Source organism: Salvia miltiorrhiza, chromosome 1 (assembly GCF_028751815.1).
Source record: "Salvia miltiorrhiza cultivar Shanhuang (shh) chromosome 1, IMPLAD_Smil_shh, whole genome shotgun sequence".
Classification (NCBI taxonomy): Eukaryota; Viridiplantae; Streptophyta; class Magnoliopsida; order Lamiales; family Lamiaceae; genus Salvia; species Salvia miltiorrhiza.
Window position 1 is genome coordinate 43,807,629 of NC_080387.1, and position 19,612 is coordinate 43,827,240.

General features: G+C 39.2%; 2 protein-coding genes and 1 long non-coding RNA gene across 3 annotated transcripts; 1 reads left to right on the forward strand and 2 right to left on the reverse strand.

The window, feature by feature from the left end:
- Nucleotides 1-7,671: 7,671 nt before the first annotated feature.
- Nucleotides 7,672-11,402, reverse strand: LOC131026590 (subtilisin-like protease SBT4.3). The gene is made up of 10 exons (XM_057956491.1): nucleotides 11,091-11,402; nucleotides 10,915-11,003; nucleotides 10,717-10,814; nucleotides 10,493-10,633; nucleotides 10,310-10,409; nucleotides 9,702-10,215; nucleotides 9,286-9,617; nucleotides 9,094-9,205; nucleotides 8,783-8,996; nucleotides 7,672-8,452 (listed from the first exon to the last, which is right to left on the reverse strand). The coding sequence occupies exons 1-10, from the start codon at nucleotides 11,259-11,261 to the stop codon at nucleotides 7,821-7,823; spliced, it is 2,403 nt and encodes an 800-aa protein (XP_057812474.1). The 5' UTR covers nucleotides 11,262-11,402; the 3' UTR covers nucleotides 7,672-7,820.
- On the forward strand, nucleotides 10,294-11,000 carry LOC130984936 (uncharacterized). Its single transcript, XR_009088829.1, has 3 exons — nucleotides 10,294-10,428; nucleotides 10,535-10,653; nucleotides 10,732-11,000. It is a non-coding gene; the product is annotated as an uncharacterized LOC130984936 (long non-coding RNA).
- A 2,841-nt stretch (nucleotides 11,403-14,243) lies between the features above and the next one.
- On the reverse strand, nucleotides 14,244-18,788 carry LOC131026271 (hydroxymethylglutaryl-CoA synthase). Its single transcript, XM_057956082.1, has 12 exons — nucleotides 18,469-18,788; nucleotides 17,741-17,847; nucleotides 16,990-17,122; nucleotides 16,359-16,502; nucleotides 15,994-16,152; nucleotides 15,816-15,889; nucleotides 15,664-15,739; nucleotides 15,496-15,551; nucleotides 15,326-15,413; nucleotides 15,074-15,214; nucleotides 14,804-14,953; nucleotides 14,244-14,682 (listed from the first exon to the last, which is right to left on the reverse strand). Exons 1-12 carry the CDS (start codon nucleotides 18,529-18,531, stop codon nucleotides 14,491-14,493), a joined length of 1,383 nt encoding a protein of 460 aa, XP_057812065.1. The 5' UTR covers nucleotides 18,532-18,788; the 3' UTR covers nucleotides 14,244-14,490.
- Between the last annotated feature and the right edge of the window lie 824 nt (nucleotides 18,789-19,612).

The following is a 19,612-nucleotide window of genomic DNA, read 5'->3' on the forward strand; positions in this document are numbered from 1 at the left end:
AAGAAACAAATACGTTTTATTGTGTTTTCTATTTGTAAATAATTGAACTATGTGCAACATGAGAGATCATTGATATGCATTAATTGTAAGCTCCCCACACGATTTCAAGAAATTGAACAATTTAATCTCTCATTAGATGATACACAAGGTGACGTGTGAAGTGAGAAATTTCGTTAAATGTTTAAACAAATCGAAAAATGTATTTACTTGACAATTCTTCCCCGCACTATTTCAAAAAATCGTACAAGATTTATAGCTAATTTACACGAGTTACCGGTAAGTTAATAAATTACCGATAACTTACAACTTACTTAAAATTACTGGTAATTTACAGGATGAGTGTTATGAAAGAATATTTACAAACTTACAAAAAAATGTCAAAGAACAATAGCCCATTGCACAAATCGGATGCATGGGACCGTTACATGAGGTACTTATGTGTTTCGATTATTTTCAGTTACATATTTTATATTTTTAATTACAATGTTATTGTAGGCTTGGTTTTGTACGAGAATAAATATCGCTAATATTGTACACAAATATGAAGATCACCATGAGGATCTCCTGATTTTCAAATACCATGGATTGTGTTCTGTGCACACAGAAGATGACTGGGCAAGGCTTATTACACAAGTGGCTTCTGATAAAGTAAGTATAATCATTACTTCCTTCAATATTACTAGTGATGCATACATGTGTACTAATTGATCATTTTGGAACATATGCAGATACTTATTTTCCATCAAGAGAGTGAATGTTCTTCGAGAGAGGACCAGTTTAAGAGCTTTGAAATTTTCGTGTCTCAAGTCTTGCCAACCACATGCTTGAAGATACTGCAGCTGATTTTCTCAAATTTAGCTTGAAATCAGTAGTGGAAAAGCTTGGCATATCTGATGTAGACAGTGTTATTCTGATGGAGAGAGAACATCTTGGGGTAAGTGAAGATAGTTGGGAACTACTTCTTGCTTCAGCTAGAGAGGGATGGCAAAGAAAGGCTCCCAATCTCTCACATCATCGAATGCAGCGATAAGTCAATCTCACGCATCCCTATTTTTTTCTCTTCTTCTTTTTCTGAATAGTTGTGTCTCTTTTGGGTCACCCTAGCAGAACACAAGCCATTCCATGGATGAGAATCTGAAGCGTAGTAGAGTTGTGGTGAAGCACAGAATCACCAACACCTAAACTAGAAATTAGAAAGCAATAAACGGCACACGGATTTACGTGGTTCGGCCATCAAAAACCTATATCCACGGGAGGTTCTTCGTTGGTTTTCACTATAGCTCAAGAAAGTTTACATCTTACAAGTGTGTTGCTCCCAAAATGAATTGATCCCCCATGCAAATGCTAAAGCTCCTATTTATAGTTGTGAGAATGAACCCTAAAGGCCTTAGGCCCATGAACTCTAATAGTTGGATTTAGGCCCTTTAATGATCTTGATTTGACCCATCTACGCTGTCCTTTGTTGGTGAAGCGGGTAACTCCGGCTCCAGTAAGACCAGCTCTGCGCTCTGGCTGTGCTGCTGTTCTACGCTGTTGTGCTGCGATGCTGTGCTGCGGTGCAGTGCTCCTGTGCTGCGGTGCTGTGCTGCGGTTCCGTGCTGCGGTTCCGTGCTGCGGTGCCGTGCTGCGGTGCTGTGCTGCGGTGCCGTGCTGCGGTGCCGTGCTCCGGCTGCGCAGCTATGCTGGGTCAAGGCTGTTCTGGTCCGCGCTGCTCTGGTCTGGCTGAGCAGCTCTGTACTTGGGTCAAGGCTGATTGACTCTTTGTACTCATTTGTTAGCAAGTCTCTTCAGTTAGACCTGTGTTCGTTAGTTTATATAATAACAATAATCATAACAAGGTAAAATAAGCTTGGATTACGAAGCACAACGCTAATGAGTATTCCAGTCCTCATCAGCTACTCCCCCCTGGTCTATTTGAACAGCGTTCTCTTTGTTCAACTAGTGGTGTGTGTTGTGAAGTCAGCGCTGTGCTGCTCTCCCGTGTCAATTAAGCATACACGATTCCCTGCGACTGTGCTGGGAAGACTCAAGTGATCTGTGTTGACAACCTCGCGCTGACTGCGCTGCACCGACTGCGCTGACAACCCCGCGCTGACTGCGCTGCACTACCTGCACTGACAAAGATGATACACTTCCGCAACGCGGCCCTTAAGATGGTACACTTCCGCAACGCGGCCCTTAAGATTACACTTCCGCAACGCGGCCCTTAAGATTACACTTCCGCAACGCGGCCCTTAAGATGGTACACTTCCGCAACGCGGCCCTTAAGATGGTACACTTCCGCAACGCGGCCCTTAAGATTACACTTCCGCAACGCGGCCCTTAAGATGGTACACTTCCGCAACACGGCCCTTAAGATGGTACACTTCCGCAACGCGGCCCTTAAGATGGTACACCCCTGTCTAACTTTCGCGGCTTACGATATTCCTGCGCGGAGCATAGACAATCTGAACTGACAACGGCTCGGACATTCTGCGCTGAATACTACTGAGATAGCTGCTCTGAGATAACTGCACTGAGGTGGCTGCCTTGAGGTAGCTGAGATAACTAGATAGCTGCTCTGAGATAGCTGCGCAGAGGTAGCTGAGATAAATGTCCTGACTGCGCTGACCTCGAGGACTACCACCATGTCCGCGCCGAATCAATTTTAGTTTCTCCCCGAAGACCACCACCTGTTTTGCCCTCAAAGACCCCCGCCTGCGCTGCACTCTTCAGCGCTGTCATCTTTGTCAATCCGCATCGAGGGCTATATCAAAAGTGTCCGAACTGCGCTATATACCATCTCACGTCGAAGAAGTCGTCACTATGATAGATTGATAGAGTCACTCTGAACGTGCCAATTGGGTTGACCCACGCCGCCCTGCGTTCAAGACAACAATGCTGCCCTTCTGTGTATCTTCGAACTTGCGCTTCCCTTCACTCAAAACAGCTGCACTGCCCTTCTAATCTCACTTTCTTCGTGAGGATTTTGTCTGCGCTGAAGTTGTGTTTATTACCCTAAGAAACATCTGCTGCCAGAGCACATCTGCGCTGCCTCTGTATTTTCACCGAGAACTTGGTCAGGGCGGTTACGCAGATCGTTGGAACTTGATCGGGGTGCCAGAGAAAAGGGGAGAGCCAGAGCCGACTACGCAGCTTAACAGCGGAGGAAGGGGAGGACCAGATCCTAGAGACGTCATTACCAATTTTTTATATATAAGTTATAACATTTAACCACCAATTTCAGATCATTCAATTCAGGAATGCATATACTTTAAATACTCGCAACTTAGTTCATCATCAACTGATGTAGGGTTCTCCATTCTAATACATGCTGATCTCGGTTTCTTTAAAATAAAAAGAGAGATATAGATCCCTAGCACATATGTCACACCGAGTGCACTTTGCGAGAAGATATGGAGAAAGTTTTCAACTTCAGACCAAGTTTGCTCTGGAAGCCATGCTGATCCAAGAAACAAAGGAGGAGGCTGTTAAAGGCTAGATGATCACACAATTAAATAATCTGATAAAATTATAATAACTAAAGTGCAATGCAATTTAACTAGCATAATAGGACCATCAGAAAACTATCCATGCTTGGCTGCGCAGCTTGACGACGGAAGAGAGGGAGGACCCGATCTGGCTGCGCAGCTTGACGACGGAAGAGATAGAGGACCCGATCTGGCTGCGCAGCTTGATGACGGAAGAGAGGGAGAGCCGGAGCTGGCTGCGCAGCTTAATAACGGAAGAGAATGAGACCCGGAGCTGGCTGCGCAGTTTAATAACGGAGGAGATGTCTTCGTGCCGAACCCTGCTTTGTTCCCGAGCTGTGAATCAGAGTAGCTGTGATCCCCCAACCACGAACGTGGTGGATATTGAGCAAATCTTCGACGACTTGGATGAGTCTTCCTGAACTTCAATTGGCGTTTTCAGCCGATAACTCCCTTAAGCAATCATGTTGTATACGATATTATGGGATCAACACGCCTAGGATATCTTCAGGTTGAATGGGGCTGTCGCCCATCATCATTGTTGGCAGCAAGCTGGTGAAACCATAATGCGAAACCAAAGCCAAATTAGACCCAGAATCGAAGCAAAATCATAGTAAAATTAGTCCCACAATCGAACGAAATCTCCATGCAATCGGAGTAAAGACATAACAAAATCAGTCCCCCTTATCAATTCCCTGATCAGAGTCAAATTACAGCAATGTGAACCTCAAAATATAAGCAAAATCATAAGAAAAAAGCAGAATCACAAGAGATTAGTAAGACAAGCAAACAAAATTTTGAGGATTCAGTTCAACATGAAACATATTGAGTTCGAATAACGTGATCAAGTTCAACTTCATAGGAAATTGAATGTAGTGCAAGCCTTTTCAACAATGTGACTTGTATCATGCTATGTCCCATTTTTAGAATCAATCAAGTCGCAATGAAAATACACTATGAATCCTGGAATCTATGCAATAATAACCGCAGTTCATCAGTCAAACTTAGGCGAAGTCTCACGTTGTTTTAATCATCCCAAAGCTAATCAATCCCATAAATCATTCATATAAGCGTGAAGAATATCCCATAAAGATAATAAAATATGCAGGTAAGCATCATTAGCAAGCATGAGCAGAGTGCAAAACCATTTGGTGCGCTCTGTGCACCCCATTATATAACTATCTGATGTATTATGACGCACAATCTATTATCGAACGATGAGCAAGGTATTGATTCATAATGTAAAAATCAACATGCTGATAAAATTTCTTGAGCTCACTGAGTTTAACCATAGCAGCCACCCATGCCAAAGCAAGTCAAAAGACCAAGATAATTATATCAAGGTCTCACAAATAATTCACAAGTGTTAAATACTCAGTAGGTAGTAAACTTAGGAAGAGGAGGAGCAAACTGTCTTGTTCAGGCGAACCATGACACTACGGCCAGAGTTGGCTGCGCAGCTGAAGTGCTGCGCTGCTGAACTGCGACAAGGAAGAGAGGCAGCTGTGCTGCTGAACCGTGACAAGGGAGAGAGGCAGCTGCGCTGTTGAACCGCGACAAGGGAGAGAAGCAGAGCTGGCTGCGCTGCTGAACCACGGCGAGGGAAAGAGGCAGCTGCGCTGCTGAACCGTGGCTTGCCGGAATTTGGGGCTTCTCGTGCTGGGAGCTCAGATAAAGTTGTCGATGCTTGGCGGAATTTGATCACCCAAATTACCGGTGATTTGCTGGGAAACAAGAGAAACACGGAGAATCATTAAGACTGACCATAAATCGCTGGGAAAATACAGATTAATTGAGAGAATTAGGGATTTTCCCCTATGCCAATGGTCGGTTCAAAGGATGGGAGCTCGATGCGGCGGTGGTGGCTGGTTTCCGCTGCGATTAGGGTCTTCGATCGGAGGTTAAAGTCATGGAAGAAGGGCGGCGGCTTCAATCGAAACCTGCGCTGGACCTGGTCTAGGTTCACTGGGTCACAGCGGTCGAGCTCGACTTTTCTAGATGAAAGTAGAAATTCAGAGAGATCCGTTCTGGATTTGTGAGAGTGAGGACGACGAGAAAAGGATGGATCCATGCCCGGCGGCGTTGCCGCCGGGATTTTGAGATGGCAGCTGGCCGGTGAAGTCATGTAGAGAGAGTCGGACCTGAGGATGAATGATTTGAGAGTTGGGAGTGGCCGCTGTTTTAGCATTAGGGAGATAACCTGATCCCCCCCTTTTTCTTGTTTTCCGATATTTTTCTGATTTAAGCTTGCCGGACAAGAGACTAAGTGAGCCTGAGGATCATTTGGGAACGGTGACGGAATCTAGGGCTTAGGGACGGCTGCAGCCGTCTTTTTACCGGAATCCTTGAAGATAAGTAAGAGATCGAGATCTGCGAGCTGCACTGGGCTCCGGCGTCGCCTCCACCGGCGCGGCGAGGCAAAGGGCGGCCCCCATCTGCGACCTTGAATCCTGTTCTTGGAAGACCCAATTTCCCAATTTTTCCACCTTGGAAGAAGATTTTCTGTCGATCTGGACCTTAAAAATTGGAGAAACTCCTTCGAGGAACCGATCTGAAAACAAAACCCCCTATTTTTCCCTCCATGAACAGTAACCAAGCCTGATATTTGTTGCGATGAACAGTAACCCTTTTCATGAACAGTAATCTAGCTTCAAAAAATGATAAATCTCACGCCTTAGCTCAATTTTCCACAGACGGCGCCAGTTGGTGAAGCACAGAATCACCAACACCTAAACTAGAAACTAGAAAGCAATAAACGGCACACGGATTTACGTGGTTCGGCCATCAAAGACCTACATCCACGGGAGGTTCTTCGTTGGTTTTCACTATAGCTCAAGAAAGTTTACATCTTACAAGTGTGTTGCTCCCAAAATGAATTGATCCCCCATGCTAATGCTAAAGCTCCTATTTATAGTTGTGAGAATGAACCCTAAAGGCCTTAGGCCCATGAACTCTAATAGTTGGATTTAGGCCCTTTAATGATCTTGATTTGACCCATCTACGCTGTCCTTTGTTGGTGAAGCGGGTAACTCCGGCTCCAGTAAGACCAGCTCTGCGCTCTGGCTGTGCTGCTGTTCTACGCTGTTGTGCTGCGCTCCCGTGCTGCGGTGCCGTGCTCCTGTGCTGCGGTGCTGTGCTGCGGTGCTGTGCTGCGGTTCCGTGCTGCGGTTCCGTGCTGCGGTGCCGTGCTGCGGTGCCGTGCCGCGGTGCCGTGCTCCGGCTGCGCAGCTATGCTGGGTCAAGGCTGTTCTGGTCCGCGCTGCTCTGGTCTGGCTGAGCAGCTCTGTACTTGGGTCAAGGCTGATTGACTCTTCGTACTCATTTGTTAGCAAGTCTCTTCAGTTAGACCTGTGTTCGTTAGTTTATATAATAACAATAATCATAACAAGGTAAAATAAGCTTGGATTACGAAGCACAACGCTAATGAGTATTCCAGTCCTCATCAAGTTGAGCAACCAAGAAATGACATAAAGAAACAAAAACATTTGGGTAACATAAACTCTATTACATCAAGTTAAATTAATTAAAAGATAATTATATTATACAAAAATAATATAAATAATTTAAAATTCCGTCAAATTTCGACGGGTTATACACTAGTAATTTCTAATTAAGTTTATTAATTCTTAATTGGAGATTAATGATCCATAATTTGAGTTAGTTCTGGCGGATGCACCATTCACATGCACACCATTTTTTGTCTGAAACCAAAGTGGAAAGATCAAAATTATCCAGCAGTACTAAATTAAGGATAAATGTATGCGTAATGATGATTTTATTTCAGTAATCTTATTGCTCAACTTAACTCGAAATACATTCATATGCTTAAGGGTTTGATTGTTCTTTCCTTTAAAGTGATCAAGAATGTCATAACAAGTTGGATTCAAGTTATCACGATCACAGTTAATTGTTGCAGGAAAAAAAAATCATATATCTTCGGTTCAACTATCTGCAGATCTTTCATATAGTGTTAATACCAGAAAAGAATCACGCCTAAATTACTAGGGTGTATGTATTACTCTGCCCAAAATTTGATCTTGCTATTTTTGCTGAAATTCTGACCGTCTCCACGTGCTAATTTCCAGTATATTTTTTCTTTGAGGGGGCTAATTTCCAGTATTATATGTAGATTTGAAGAGATATAAAACTTCCTTGCGTGAATTCAAATTGAAAATTCCTGGACACGTGGCATAAAAGTTATATGTGTTTTCTGAGCAACAAATTATGTTATTACATGATTTTAGCAATTCTTTTTTGTTGCTCAAGAATGAACTTAACCATCTTATTTTGAAATTTTTATTTTTTTCTCTTTGTATCAGTATAGAGAAAAGTTGAAACGAGAGGCTTAAATCAGAGCATTCCATTCCTATGATGCTTGAAAGAACCCTTCAACTTATCTCTCTTTTCCTCCATGGTGATAGAATTCTCAAAATCTGTAGTGTAAGGAGCCCCAGGGTAGTAGTTGTACACCACGAGAGGTGTCCTGACCGAATGAATTCCATCACTCCACATGATGGCGCCCGACATGATTGGTTGCTGCGTAATAGCAGGTCCGGTGACAGTCACCGTGAACGTCTGTGTCTCTTCAGTAGACGAAAATGTGAGGACTGAGGGCTCCACTTTGACATTGATCAGTGGCGGCATGTACATGCTGGCAGTGTAGGTTGAGTTTGTTGCACCCACGTTCGTCACTGTTCTAGTGAAGGTTCCTATGATCTGCTGCCCGTCTTCCACGTAGAGTGAGAATGACGGGTAGTTAAGATCCCACGCCCTTCCAGGGGTCGTGCTGGTGCAGGTGCTGTTGTCTCCTGTGACTAGTCTTAGTGTGGTAGTGTTGTAGCCCTGCTTGCAGAGGAAGTTGATGTAATCTGCTTCGGATGCGTTGAAGACTAGCCCCGGATCCAATGTCGCGTTAGGGTTTATGTGTCCGGAGCCGTAGGCAAATTCAAGGCTAGTCTCGAGTCTTGGATCCATAACGTAAGCTGGTTTTTATCATCAAGAAACAATATTAGAAATCAGAAATCATTGTACCATTATCTAATCCCTCAGTCCCCCAATAAGTATCATATTTAAAAATGAAATGTGTCCCCGAATAAGTATCCCACTTCAGAATTCCATGGTAAAATGATGCAAAACTTCCCACTTCGATATTTTACCAACTTATAATCATTACAAATTCTTTACTATTTCAATTTTCTTTAGGTGCACAAAGAGTAAAATTACCCACTTTCTTGATATGAGTTTTTCGACAACAATGGACACTTATTTAAGTACGGGGGGAGTACTCATTATAAATCCGTGTGCTAACTTACCTGTTGTCATGATTGCAGACTTGATGGAAGCAGGAGACCAATCAGGATGTGCTGCTTTAACATAGGCTGCAGTGGCACTCGCGTGGGGGCATGCCATGGACGTACCCGAGACTAGTTTGAAGTAGACGCTTCTGGTGTCTCCGTCGTACATTGAAGGTGAAGCAAGTGGGGACCACCCGGCGAGGATGTTCACACCGGGGCCAGTAACATCAGGCTAGATAAATTGTGACATGGTAATTCTAGTAAGTATAGTTAGACAGAAAATGTATATGCAGATGAAGAAGTTTTGAAATAGATGATGGATGCTTCACCTTCAAAATATCTGGGCTAATAGGGCTAGGTCCTCTTGAAGAAAACGAAACCACCCTTGGAGCAACAGCATCTTTCCAGGTCTCCCCAACCAGGATGGTCGCCACGGGGTTTCTGAAAATAGTTAAAAACTTGAAGATGCGAGCTAAGAGTAGTATGGACGAGCCTTGAGATGAAGCTAAGTTTTGTCTTACATAGTGGATCTTATGTAGGCCATAACCTTCTTGGCGTCTTCTGGGCTTATCAGTGTTGCTGGTAACGGATAGGTGAAGGCGTAGTCAGGATTGATCTCATCCTGACCCACTATAACACTTCCAACGCCATTGGACAGAAGAATGGTGGAGCCATCCTGCCGGTAACCTTCACACATCACTATCTTCCCCGGTATCATGGCATGATTCATCGCTTCTTCATCACATGTTGAAGCATAAGCTGGACTATAACCAAAGGTATAGTTCACAGCATCTCCTCCCCACATCAAAGGATAGGATGTTCCATTGAGATCAAAGCTATTAACCGCGATTCCCTTCATGTCAGACACAAATTAATTAGTAAAACATAAGGTAACGTGAAAGATTATAATCTCAAGTAGTGAGAATAGTTGACATACTGTCAAGGTTTCTCCATTGCCAAGTACTAAGTTAGAAATAAATTTTCTGTCAATGGTGCTTGCAGCAACAGTGAGTATCCAAGGTGCGTAGTTGGAGAGTGAAACAGGATCAGGGCCTGCGTTTCCAGCTGAACACGAGGTCAAGATCCCATTTCTCATGGCGTGGAAAGTTCCGATTGCTATGGAGTCTTCAAAGTAATCAGAAATCCCAGTATAGCCCAAGGAAACTGATAGCACATCAACTCCATCTGCAATTGCATCGTCAAAGGCTTTCAGGATGTCTGCATCGCCACAGTCACTCACCCAGCAGACTTTGTACACTGCTATTCTTGCATTTGGAACTCCTCCCCTTGCTAGGCCCTCTGCTAATCCGAGAAAGCTCGTTCCAGCTAACTCATTACCAGCAGCTGTTGAGGCCGTGTGGGTGCCGTGCCCTAGAGTGTCTCTTGGGGATGGGATGTCACCATCTTCATAGTTATCTTCACTGTTGTAGTAGCGCGCACCAATGAGCTTGCTGTGATGAAATAAAACAAGATTTTTCACATAATTAGTAATATACATGCAGAGGACTATTCTTTGATCAAAAGAAAGGTATGGAGGATGCACACTTGTTGCAGGTGAAATTTTTTGTTTGGCACGTTCCTTTCCACTTAGCTGGTGGAGGGCCATACCCTGTGTCGTTGAAGCTAGGATGCTCCGGCCAGGCTCCTACAGAGATAAAGCAAATGTAAGGCATCAGAGAACGCAATGATTTTAGTATAGCTAACTAACTCTATACATTTATCATTCACCGGTGTCTATGAATCCAATGATGATATTTCCTTCCTGGCCAGGTCCAAGTTCGCCTTTGCTGAATCCCATGAAGTCCCATGATCGCGTCGTGTGAAGGTTTAGCTTGCGATTTTGGAATACAGAGACCACTCCCTCCATCTCTGGCACCAGATATACACATGTAAGTAAGTACACTCCACTTCATTCTTTTTCAAGAAAACGTGTTGCTCTAATGTAGTCTTACCTGCAATGGTTGTAGCTTCTTCCTCACTAAGCTTGGCTGCAAATCCATTGAAACTTCTTCCATAACTGTGGACAAGTGAATCCTTTGCTGATGAAGCACTGCAAAGAAATCACAAGAACCAAAAGATTGTTAATCATTCATATCTATATATATGTAATGCTCCAAAGGTAAATGCTACTCAAGAAGAATTAATGAGACCTTCCTAGTACACTCTGCAGTATGGTATGATGCGTGGATGCAACGGATGCATCGTCTTGAGGCCGATCCCCCATGTACACGACGTGTAGCTATGCAATGCATGTGTTTAAGGGAAATCAATATTAAAGTAGGCAGCAGAGATGAGAAAGAAGCAACAAGTAGGTAATTTAACATACCTTCCGCTCATCACAGTGGCAGTTGAGCACCAGGGCCGCAAGCAGCAACATGTACAAAACTGTTGAATTCGCCATTATGCTTGGATTCCGAGGTAATGCAATGTAGTTAGAGTATCTAAGATACAAGTGTTTATATACTTTAGCTTGAGAATGGCTATCTCCGCTTATCATTGTTGTGTTGCAAAATCTAGTTAGTTTGCTGGCTGCTAATGTCGTTTATGAGGAAGAAAAGACAGAATTGCATTATGTTGTAAGTAGTTGTGCATTGTTAAACTATTTGTTGATTTGGCAGTTTGATGAACATCAACATCTTAGGCGGCAAACATGTCCAAATATGGGGATAGTCTTTTAGCTTAGTTTTTCCAAAAGAGCGGCATGGATTCCTTGTTTCTAACAAAATTTAGTTCATATTTTAGCGTTGTCGATGCTAATCAGATTGCATTGTTTATGAATACTGTTGATGTTGTGAAAATGGGAAATGAAACGTCATTTTGTGATTGATATTTGTGTGCTTGAAGAACTTATTACTAAGAAAGAGCGATAGATAATGTTTACAATAAATAAAATTAAAAAAAATATATAATAAATTCATAAACAACGTATGTATGTATTACAAACATATCAAATATATTGCCTTCGATAAAACTATTGAAGCTTGAATTGAAATCTAAGGACATCTGCAACAATTTGCACTATTATACGACAACTTAAACATTAAATTAGCTCACAATATCAACTCAATCTTTAATAATCTGCTTATCATACAACAAAAAGGAATATTTCAGAATATACCCCCTTATCCAAATATTATGCAAAAGAAATTAAGTGTTACCTCTTGAAAATTTTGGATCGCCAATAGCCTAATATTTGACAAAATAAATTAAGTTTTAACGGTAAAAAATCAAATTGAGTACTTTTGTAACCACAACTTCCATCACCTACAGGAATTACAATACAAATAAAAAATCTATATAATAAATTTTGAAATTTGATCATTTCCATAATTACTAATTAATCATGTAATCACATAACAAAAAAAAAAAAAAAAACTAACAGCAGCTTACGATTTACTATAATTTAATTTGAGTAGGTCGAGATGAAAATTTCCAATCGTTGTCTATAGATAATTTAACTATTGTAGAAGTTGAAAAACAAACTACCACTCCCTAACTCCAGCGAAGTTTGAACAATTTTCTTTTGGCACAAATTTTAAAGAGTTACTCCCTCTGTCTATCAATTCGTGTCTTAATTTATCATTTTGGTCAGTCTATTAATTCGTGACATAACCAATTAATTAATATATTGACTTTTACTAATTGTGAGTTCTCTTTTCCACTCAACAAATAAATAATATTACAATTTTTCTTAAAATTCGTATCTTTTACTAATGATTCATGTCAACTCTGGCCATGAATTGAATAAGACTCTTGAAACTCATGTATTTTCAATCCATCATGTACGATTCATATCACCTCTGACCCTAAATTTACAGCTTTTTAAGTGAAGTTCTGTTTATGTAAAAATCTATCATCTTCTTCGCCACTCACCGCCGATGTGCCTCTAATTTCAACTGTCAATTCACAATCGTCATCTTCATTAAAGTCGCCGCCTTCATTCCTTTGATCCAAAAACATCATTTTTCATATATTTAATGACAATGTATTAAATTATAGACATCAACTGCAAATATCTTAAGTTCTTTTTTTATTTATATAAAGCTTGAAAAATGTACAACATAAAATAATTAATGTGATTTCATACCAAAAATGGTCTTATGTTATCTTTTTATCTTTACAATATAAAAAAATGGATACTTTCATCATTTATTAACTTTAGCTAAATATTTTTGAAAATTTATACAAAAACAAATCAAATTGCAATCGTCATTATTAGACTGAGTTAAATGTAACAAATCAGTGGGTGATAAAGGAAAAGGGAAAAGAAATCTCATAGAAGGTGGAATTTGCATCCACACTGTTGATATGAAAAGTTGAAAACTATACATTGCTCATAAATTCTATGGGGTATGAATAACCCTTCATTATCATTAAAATGAAATTGGGCACTACAACGAGTCAATATAAGTTGCTATAAGTATAATAATTAATTAGTCGCGAATAGAGTAGTACCACGTCTAGCATAATTAATTATGAGGTAAATGCATATTATATGATCTTAATAAATTACAACAAAATGAAATTATTATTTGTGTATTGGTTATTGGTAGAGTGATTAATGCTTGAAGTCAAAGATCTCATGTTCGAGTTCGATCCAACCTTTGAATTATTTGTTTATTCATCAAAAAAAATATTTAAAAAAACAAACCAAATTAATGAAAGTATAAGTGGGTATTTTTCAATAATTTCAAAGTCATTCTAAAATACTCCATTTATCTACAAACAATTATCTTCGTTGCTATAGTTCTCTACTTAAGTAATTTCCATCCGCCGTGCCCCCTACTCCACCACTCATAGTATTTCAAAAATACTATTCTCTCCATTCATGAAGAGTATACCACATTCACATAGAAAATTTTATACGAATATAGTACATTCTTTGTGGACGGATGAAGTATATAAAAACAATTAGAAGTATGTCAAAAGTAAATAAGCAAGCTCTAGAAAGGTAAAGTGTGCACCATTCAATGTTGAAATGTTGGATCTGGTATTCCATCTTCACATCGGTACAATCGTCTTAAATTTTTTTTCAAACTAAAATATGTACTAATACCATGAGCATATCAAAATTTGTAAGAATGCATACTTTTATAATGGTAACAAACTTTGTTGATACAAAGACTTGAATAGATAAATAGAGAGGACAAAAATAAGTTTTATCTTGATGCATCATTTAACTATTAGCTCCTTGGGGAGAATCTCCAAGTCCTTGACAAAAATCTGGAAATATTTGCAATTATTGGAACAACACATGCTTAGCCTGACAAACAGAAATATCTTCTAGTTGATTGAAGCATGACTCAAAAGGCTGAATCATTTAAAATGATGAACAAGCTGGAATTGGAGAGACATTGTTGTCCCACTATGGAAGTTATACTCATTATTTCCATTCCTTTACTACACATGTGGTGTTGGGATTGTTACTCCTTTACTGCAAATGGCATTAAGGATCTCATATGGATACTGCAAAAATGTATGTAGGAAACGAGCCGGCTAGGCTCAATTCAATTCATTAAGATGTAGAATAGAATACACCCATCTAAAATGGTCCTTTTCCAGAATCCAAGAGAGAGAAAAACAATGATAAAGAAACTACAGATAATAATTCATCTGTCAAACCAACTCAGATGCTTGTATCAAACAATGAAAATAGATTAGATTATTTTTCTATGTGCTGAATCAACTAGACAGAAGAAGAGCCAACTTTATGGCATATCACATCTTCAGTGGCCGTTCGCAACTGTGCCATTCGCAATGGCCTTCTTGGCATAGAATCTTCGGTATTTGGAGTCGACTTCAGTGAGATAGTATGTACCTGGTGCAAGAAGGCTGCAGTCCTTGCTTGTGATGAAGTCTTTGCCTCCATATCTGTGCTCCATGAGCTGCATCAGTTCGACAAATTTCTCTGGTGGGAACTGCATATGGGATCCAATCACTCGTTTATTATCAACAACAAGAATAAACATTTAAATAATTACTGCTTCTGGAATCCAGTCACAATAAATTTAGAGGCCTAGACTTCCAATTCCAACATACCTCGTGCCTCGACTTCAACTTCTCTGAAACGTTCATAACAGATGCAATGTTGGACAGGCTGAAAGGATGTTCTCCCTCAGTGAAACGAAGAGAGAACATGGTGGCTGACAGACCACTGCCGTAGGAAAACAATATGACCCTCTGCCCAGCCTGAAGGAAAAAGAAAAAGAAAAAAAAAGGAAAATCCATCAAGAAAATATCTCATATTTTGTATTTGACAGCGTTCATAAAGCGAAGAAAGCCAATCCCACAAGATAAACAGATGTTTACCAAAGTGCTACTTTTGTTGTGGATGAGGGAAGCAAATGCAGCATAGAGCGATGCAGTATACATGTTTCCCACTTGTTTTGGGACGAGAGTAGATGGTTGCACCTTGGTATCAAAGAAAGGTTTAGCGACTTGTTGAGATGCCTGTAAAAAGACTAACATTAGCCCAAAGATTGTTTGTATCTTAGCACAACAAGGGGTATAGCAACAGACTATCATCAACATAAATTGAGAAAACGGAAAGATGATTTAGACCTTCTCAAGATCACGACTTTGGTAGCTTTCCTCGTTGCTTAATGATGAAAATGGTGCCAGCTTTTCTTTAGCAGCCTCATCGATGGAGCTGAAAATTCATAGCAGAGAGTCAGGTAAGCAGAAATTTGTGATAAGTAAGTCAATGCTCTACAGATGAAGATAATGTTCACCTGGCATTTCTCGAAAAGTCATTGAACAACAATCTAGAGAAGCTTTTCTGTACAAGCTGCAGGATTCAAGAAAAATGTCAACAAAGCTTATTTTATTTTTTTAGGAGAAGACAGGAACACTAAAAACTCTGCAATCTGTTAACCAGGACCCTGGTTTACATCAAGTACCTTGTTGTATGGAGAATGAAATACAAAGTAGTCGGCATCCAAGATCGAGAACTGCTTGCCCTCCTGCTTCTCAAACCTATTGGACATAAAATTTAATACCAAGTGATAAAGAATAGAAATGCAAAAGCTAGTCAATTGTCTACTGAGCTTACTTTTGGCAGAAGCCTTTGTAACAAGCATCCAGTGCCATAAGGTAACAAGTCTGAGAAAGCTTGCCATCAACAACCTACACACATGACTTCAACCGTAAGAGAAGCAAAAGCACAGCTTTGAAGGTATATTTGACAACAAGAGTACATGTAGGAGACAAGGAATTCGGGAGAAAATTACTGGATATTCACTGGCAAGGTCGGGCTTGTAAAAATCATAAACATGAGCCATGTGACTCGCCCTAAGCTTGCTTTCAAAAGCAATGGGTGCATTTGGTCCTATTAGCATGGCAATAGCTGCAGCCCCACCAGTAGGTCTAGCTGGTCCCTCGGCATATACCTATCAAATGATGCAAAAGGGTAAAGAACAAAACAAGAGTGTGGTGTTTTATAGAATCTAAATCAGCACCCATACCAAAAGATCAAATGATACAAAGAGTCCTGCTTGATTAGCAAAAAGATAACAACTAATTTTTTAGGTCCTTTTATTTTTCTTTGCAACAACTTTAAATTCTAAATAGAAGGTTATAAAGATGATGATCATACCGCACTGTCGGTGCAGACAACAAGCCCATATCTTCCATCCCAAGAACTACTTTCCACCCAATTGACACAGTTAAATAGTGCTGCAGTCCCACCATAGCAAGCATTGCTTGAGTCAACACCTTCGATGTCAGTATTGCCACATTTCTGTTCGTGCACATGAAAAAATTATAAGAATCAGTGTTATGTAAGAGAAACTTATAACAGCAGATGCAAAGTAAAAAAGGAAAAATAAAAAGAATTATAGAGGGTGGTATTAGAGTCATATATGAACCATAGGGAAATAAAAAAGGCTTTAATCTAGTTGAAATTAAAATATAATCAGTAGGGAAATAAAAAAGGCTTTAATATAATTAAAATTGGAATACAACTAATCAACAGTTACATAGTCTAAGAAAGTACATGGTATCATCACATCCACCATAGAACTACTAATGACTTTAAGATTTGCCCAGAACATACTGTGGTGAAATGTTTTTCAGAAAAGCACATGGGGAGCTTATTGATTATATGTAACCTTTTGCTAACTTTAGGCGGCTCACAGCTACCATAATAGAACCCCTCATACATTCATGATAAAGTAGAACAGTAGAAAATGTATTGTATTTCAAGTGCAGATAATAAACCCAAATACCTCGAAGATCGGCATCAAAAATGTCTTAATGGATTTGCTCTTGTCGAGTACGGTTTCACTTCCAACTTCAAGACGTCCAATCTGCTTCGGATCAACATTGTACTTCTCTAGAAGCGAAGTAACCGCTGTCATGCTGAAAGTTCAAAGAGTTAAAAATAGCTAGAAATTCAAGGTAACCAAGTTCTTGTTTACTATTTTCGATATGTTACTAAGCAAGTGAACAAAAGGTAGAATCTTCAGTCTAAGAAGTTCATATAGCATTACAGATCTTTGCCAAGCCATATTTAATTATTACTGATGCAAAAGATTTGTGAAGAACTTTTCGAGCTAAGCAATATGAAAACATTTTTACAGAGAATGTAGAGTTTATAATAAACACACATAAAATATTGTAACTGAGATTCGGTAAGAAAGGAAAAAACTAGATAGATTACTTTCCAACTTAAGGGTAACCAAGTTACTACATAATTGATCAATGATGAATATTCACTTTTTCAACAGAAAATTCAGATGCAATATCATGTTTTAAGCCAGAAAATGCATTGAACTACCGAAAATGGCCTATTGTAATATGATGATCATGCTACCAAAAGCCAACAATAACCTTTCAAAATATATGTTTCATAAGACAATGCATGTCAACATCAAACGCTAATTTGCCATCATACAATAAAACCAAATACAAAGAACGATAAAGATACGTTATTCTGCCTCAATCCCCTGGATTGTTTCGGAAATATCGATTAATTACCTCATCGAAATGACATCTTCAACCTCCGAACAAAATGCCATGCAATCTTGGCCAAGCCCAATTGTGTACTTCCCTTTGCTTGCTCCATCGTGAGCTTCCAATACCTCCTGCAACGCGTGATATAACGAATTGATTAATCGAGTCAATACTTACTTTTAAGTCAAGAAACAAAATTCTTAAGATTTTCCAATCACAATCGTGCAGATGAGTATCTGAAGATAAGAAATCATCTAGAGCACCAAATCATATAGGCGTGCTAAGATCTGCTTTTCCTCCCAACAATTACTGCAGCATACAAAAAACAGAGGAAGATGCAAAGTTTGTGCAAAGTGAATCTGAGATTTTGATTTTTATCTAAAACCCTGCAATTTAATTTTTTTTATGAAAAACTAGAAATGAGAAAGGCCTAATGAGATTGAATGAGATAGAGAAGCGGAGCACCATAGCAGAGAAACTTTCAAATTAAGAGGTGGGTCCACTCCACAAAAAAATCATCAAAGCAAAATCAAAGAAACCAAGCAAAAGAAACAGTGACGCGCCACATAGCGCACAACTCCAAAATTTCTATCAGATTTTTCCTTCTTTTTTCGTCAAAAAGCCCAGAAACAGATACACACGCAGAAAATCAAAAAAGAATAAAGCACTATGAGCACGAAACATATATAAAACCCCGCACTCTTTAGGCATGCTTTAGGTGGTTGGATTCAAAATTTGGAGAGTTATCTGACCTGCTGGATGCAAGTGGGAGGGAAGTAGATTTCCATGGCGAGGATCCCGACATTCTTGGCCATCTCGACTTCTTGAGTTGACGAAATGAAGGAAATAGCGGATCAGTTAAACAGCACACACAGTAGTCTCAGAGCTCAGGAATCAGAGAGGTAGAGAGAGAATGGGTGGCTGAATGGTGTGAGAATTGGAAGGTGGTGGTGTGTAGTATATATATAGGGAAGAGAAGAGATGATGAAATGAGCATAAATTCAGTATTTTTCCGATTTTCTTTGCTTCCACAGCCCCCAAATGCAGACTTCGTGAATTTCCACTCACCAACCATATATTATTATTATATTACTATTATTATTTCACTGCCCACATTTTCTTGGATTCATTTTTCCTTTTTCTTTTTTTCTAAAAAAATTACTTGGTCCTCCCTTAAAAATTTGTGCTCCGGTATTTTATTTTGAGGTGCATTAATATGCAGTGAATATGCTGGATAATACTCTCTTCGTCTCACTTTAATAGACTCGTTTTTCATTTTAAATAAAAAAAGTGTACTTAATTGGTGTGCTCCACACTCCACACCTCTTTTCTATTAAAAAGTAAATTTTCTTAATTTACGTGCCAAAAAGAAATGAGTCTATTAAGTGGGACGGAGAGAGTATATATTAATACAATAAATCTATGCAGCCACATTGTGGGCACCCACACACTAATATAATAAGGATAATCTTGATTTATTTAATTTATTTTTTAAATAAAAATAAGATTTAATTATTTTATTATATTCTCTACATTGTACTTATTTTTTTAAATTTTTTTTGCATTTTTTATTTTTATTTATTTTTAAATAAAAATAAAAAAATTATCAAAAAATTGCAAAAAAATTACTATAATGGAGAGAATATGATAAAATAACTAAATCTTATTTTTATTTTAAAAAATAAGTTAAACAAATTAAATTATTTTCTACTTAAGTAAATTGTGGGTAGCCACAATGTGGTTGTTTAGCCTTACTCATATTAATATTATATTTGATAGGATATGATGCATTAAAAATATATAATATTATTATATGTATTGTGTATATTACCTGGGAGATGGCCAGATGGGTATAATTTTATTAGTATTATATATTATATATTTTTCGTAATATTT

Bases quoted from the DNA above. Each gene is read 5' to 3' on its own strand.
- LOC131026590 (XM_057956491.1), bottom strand. From the start codon at position 11,261: ATGATAAGCGGAGATAGCCATTCTCAAGCTAAAGTATATAAACACTTG. The intron at 10,634-10,716 runs GTAAGACTACAT...ATCTGGTGCCAG, and splicing joins AGAAGCTACAACCATTGCAG to AGATGGAGGGAGTGGTCTCT. The intron at 10,216-10,309 runs GTGTGCATCCTC...ATTTCATCACAG, and splicing joins AAAAATTTCACCTGCAACAA to CAAGCTCATTGGTGCGCGCT.
- LOC131026271 (XM_057956082.1), bottom strand. From the start codon at position 18,531: ATGGCCAAGAATGTCGGGATCCTCGCCATGGAAATCTACTTCCCTCCC. The intron at 15,552-15,663 runs GTACTTGATGTA...TGAATCCTGCAG, and splicing joins TTCATTCTCCATACAACAAG to CTTGTACAGAAAAGCTTCTC. The intron at 14,954-15,073 runs GTAAACATCTGT...TTTTTCCTTCAG, and splicing joins ACAACAAAAGTAGCACTTTG to GCTGGGCAGAGGGTCATATT.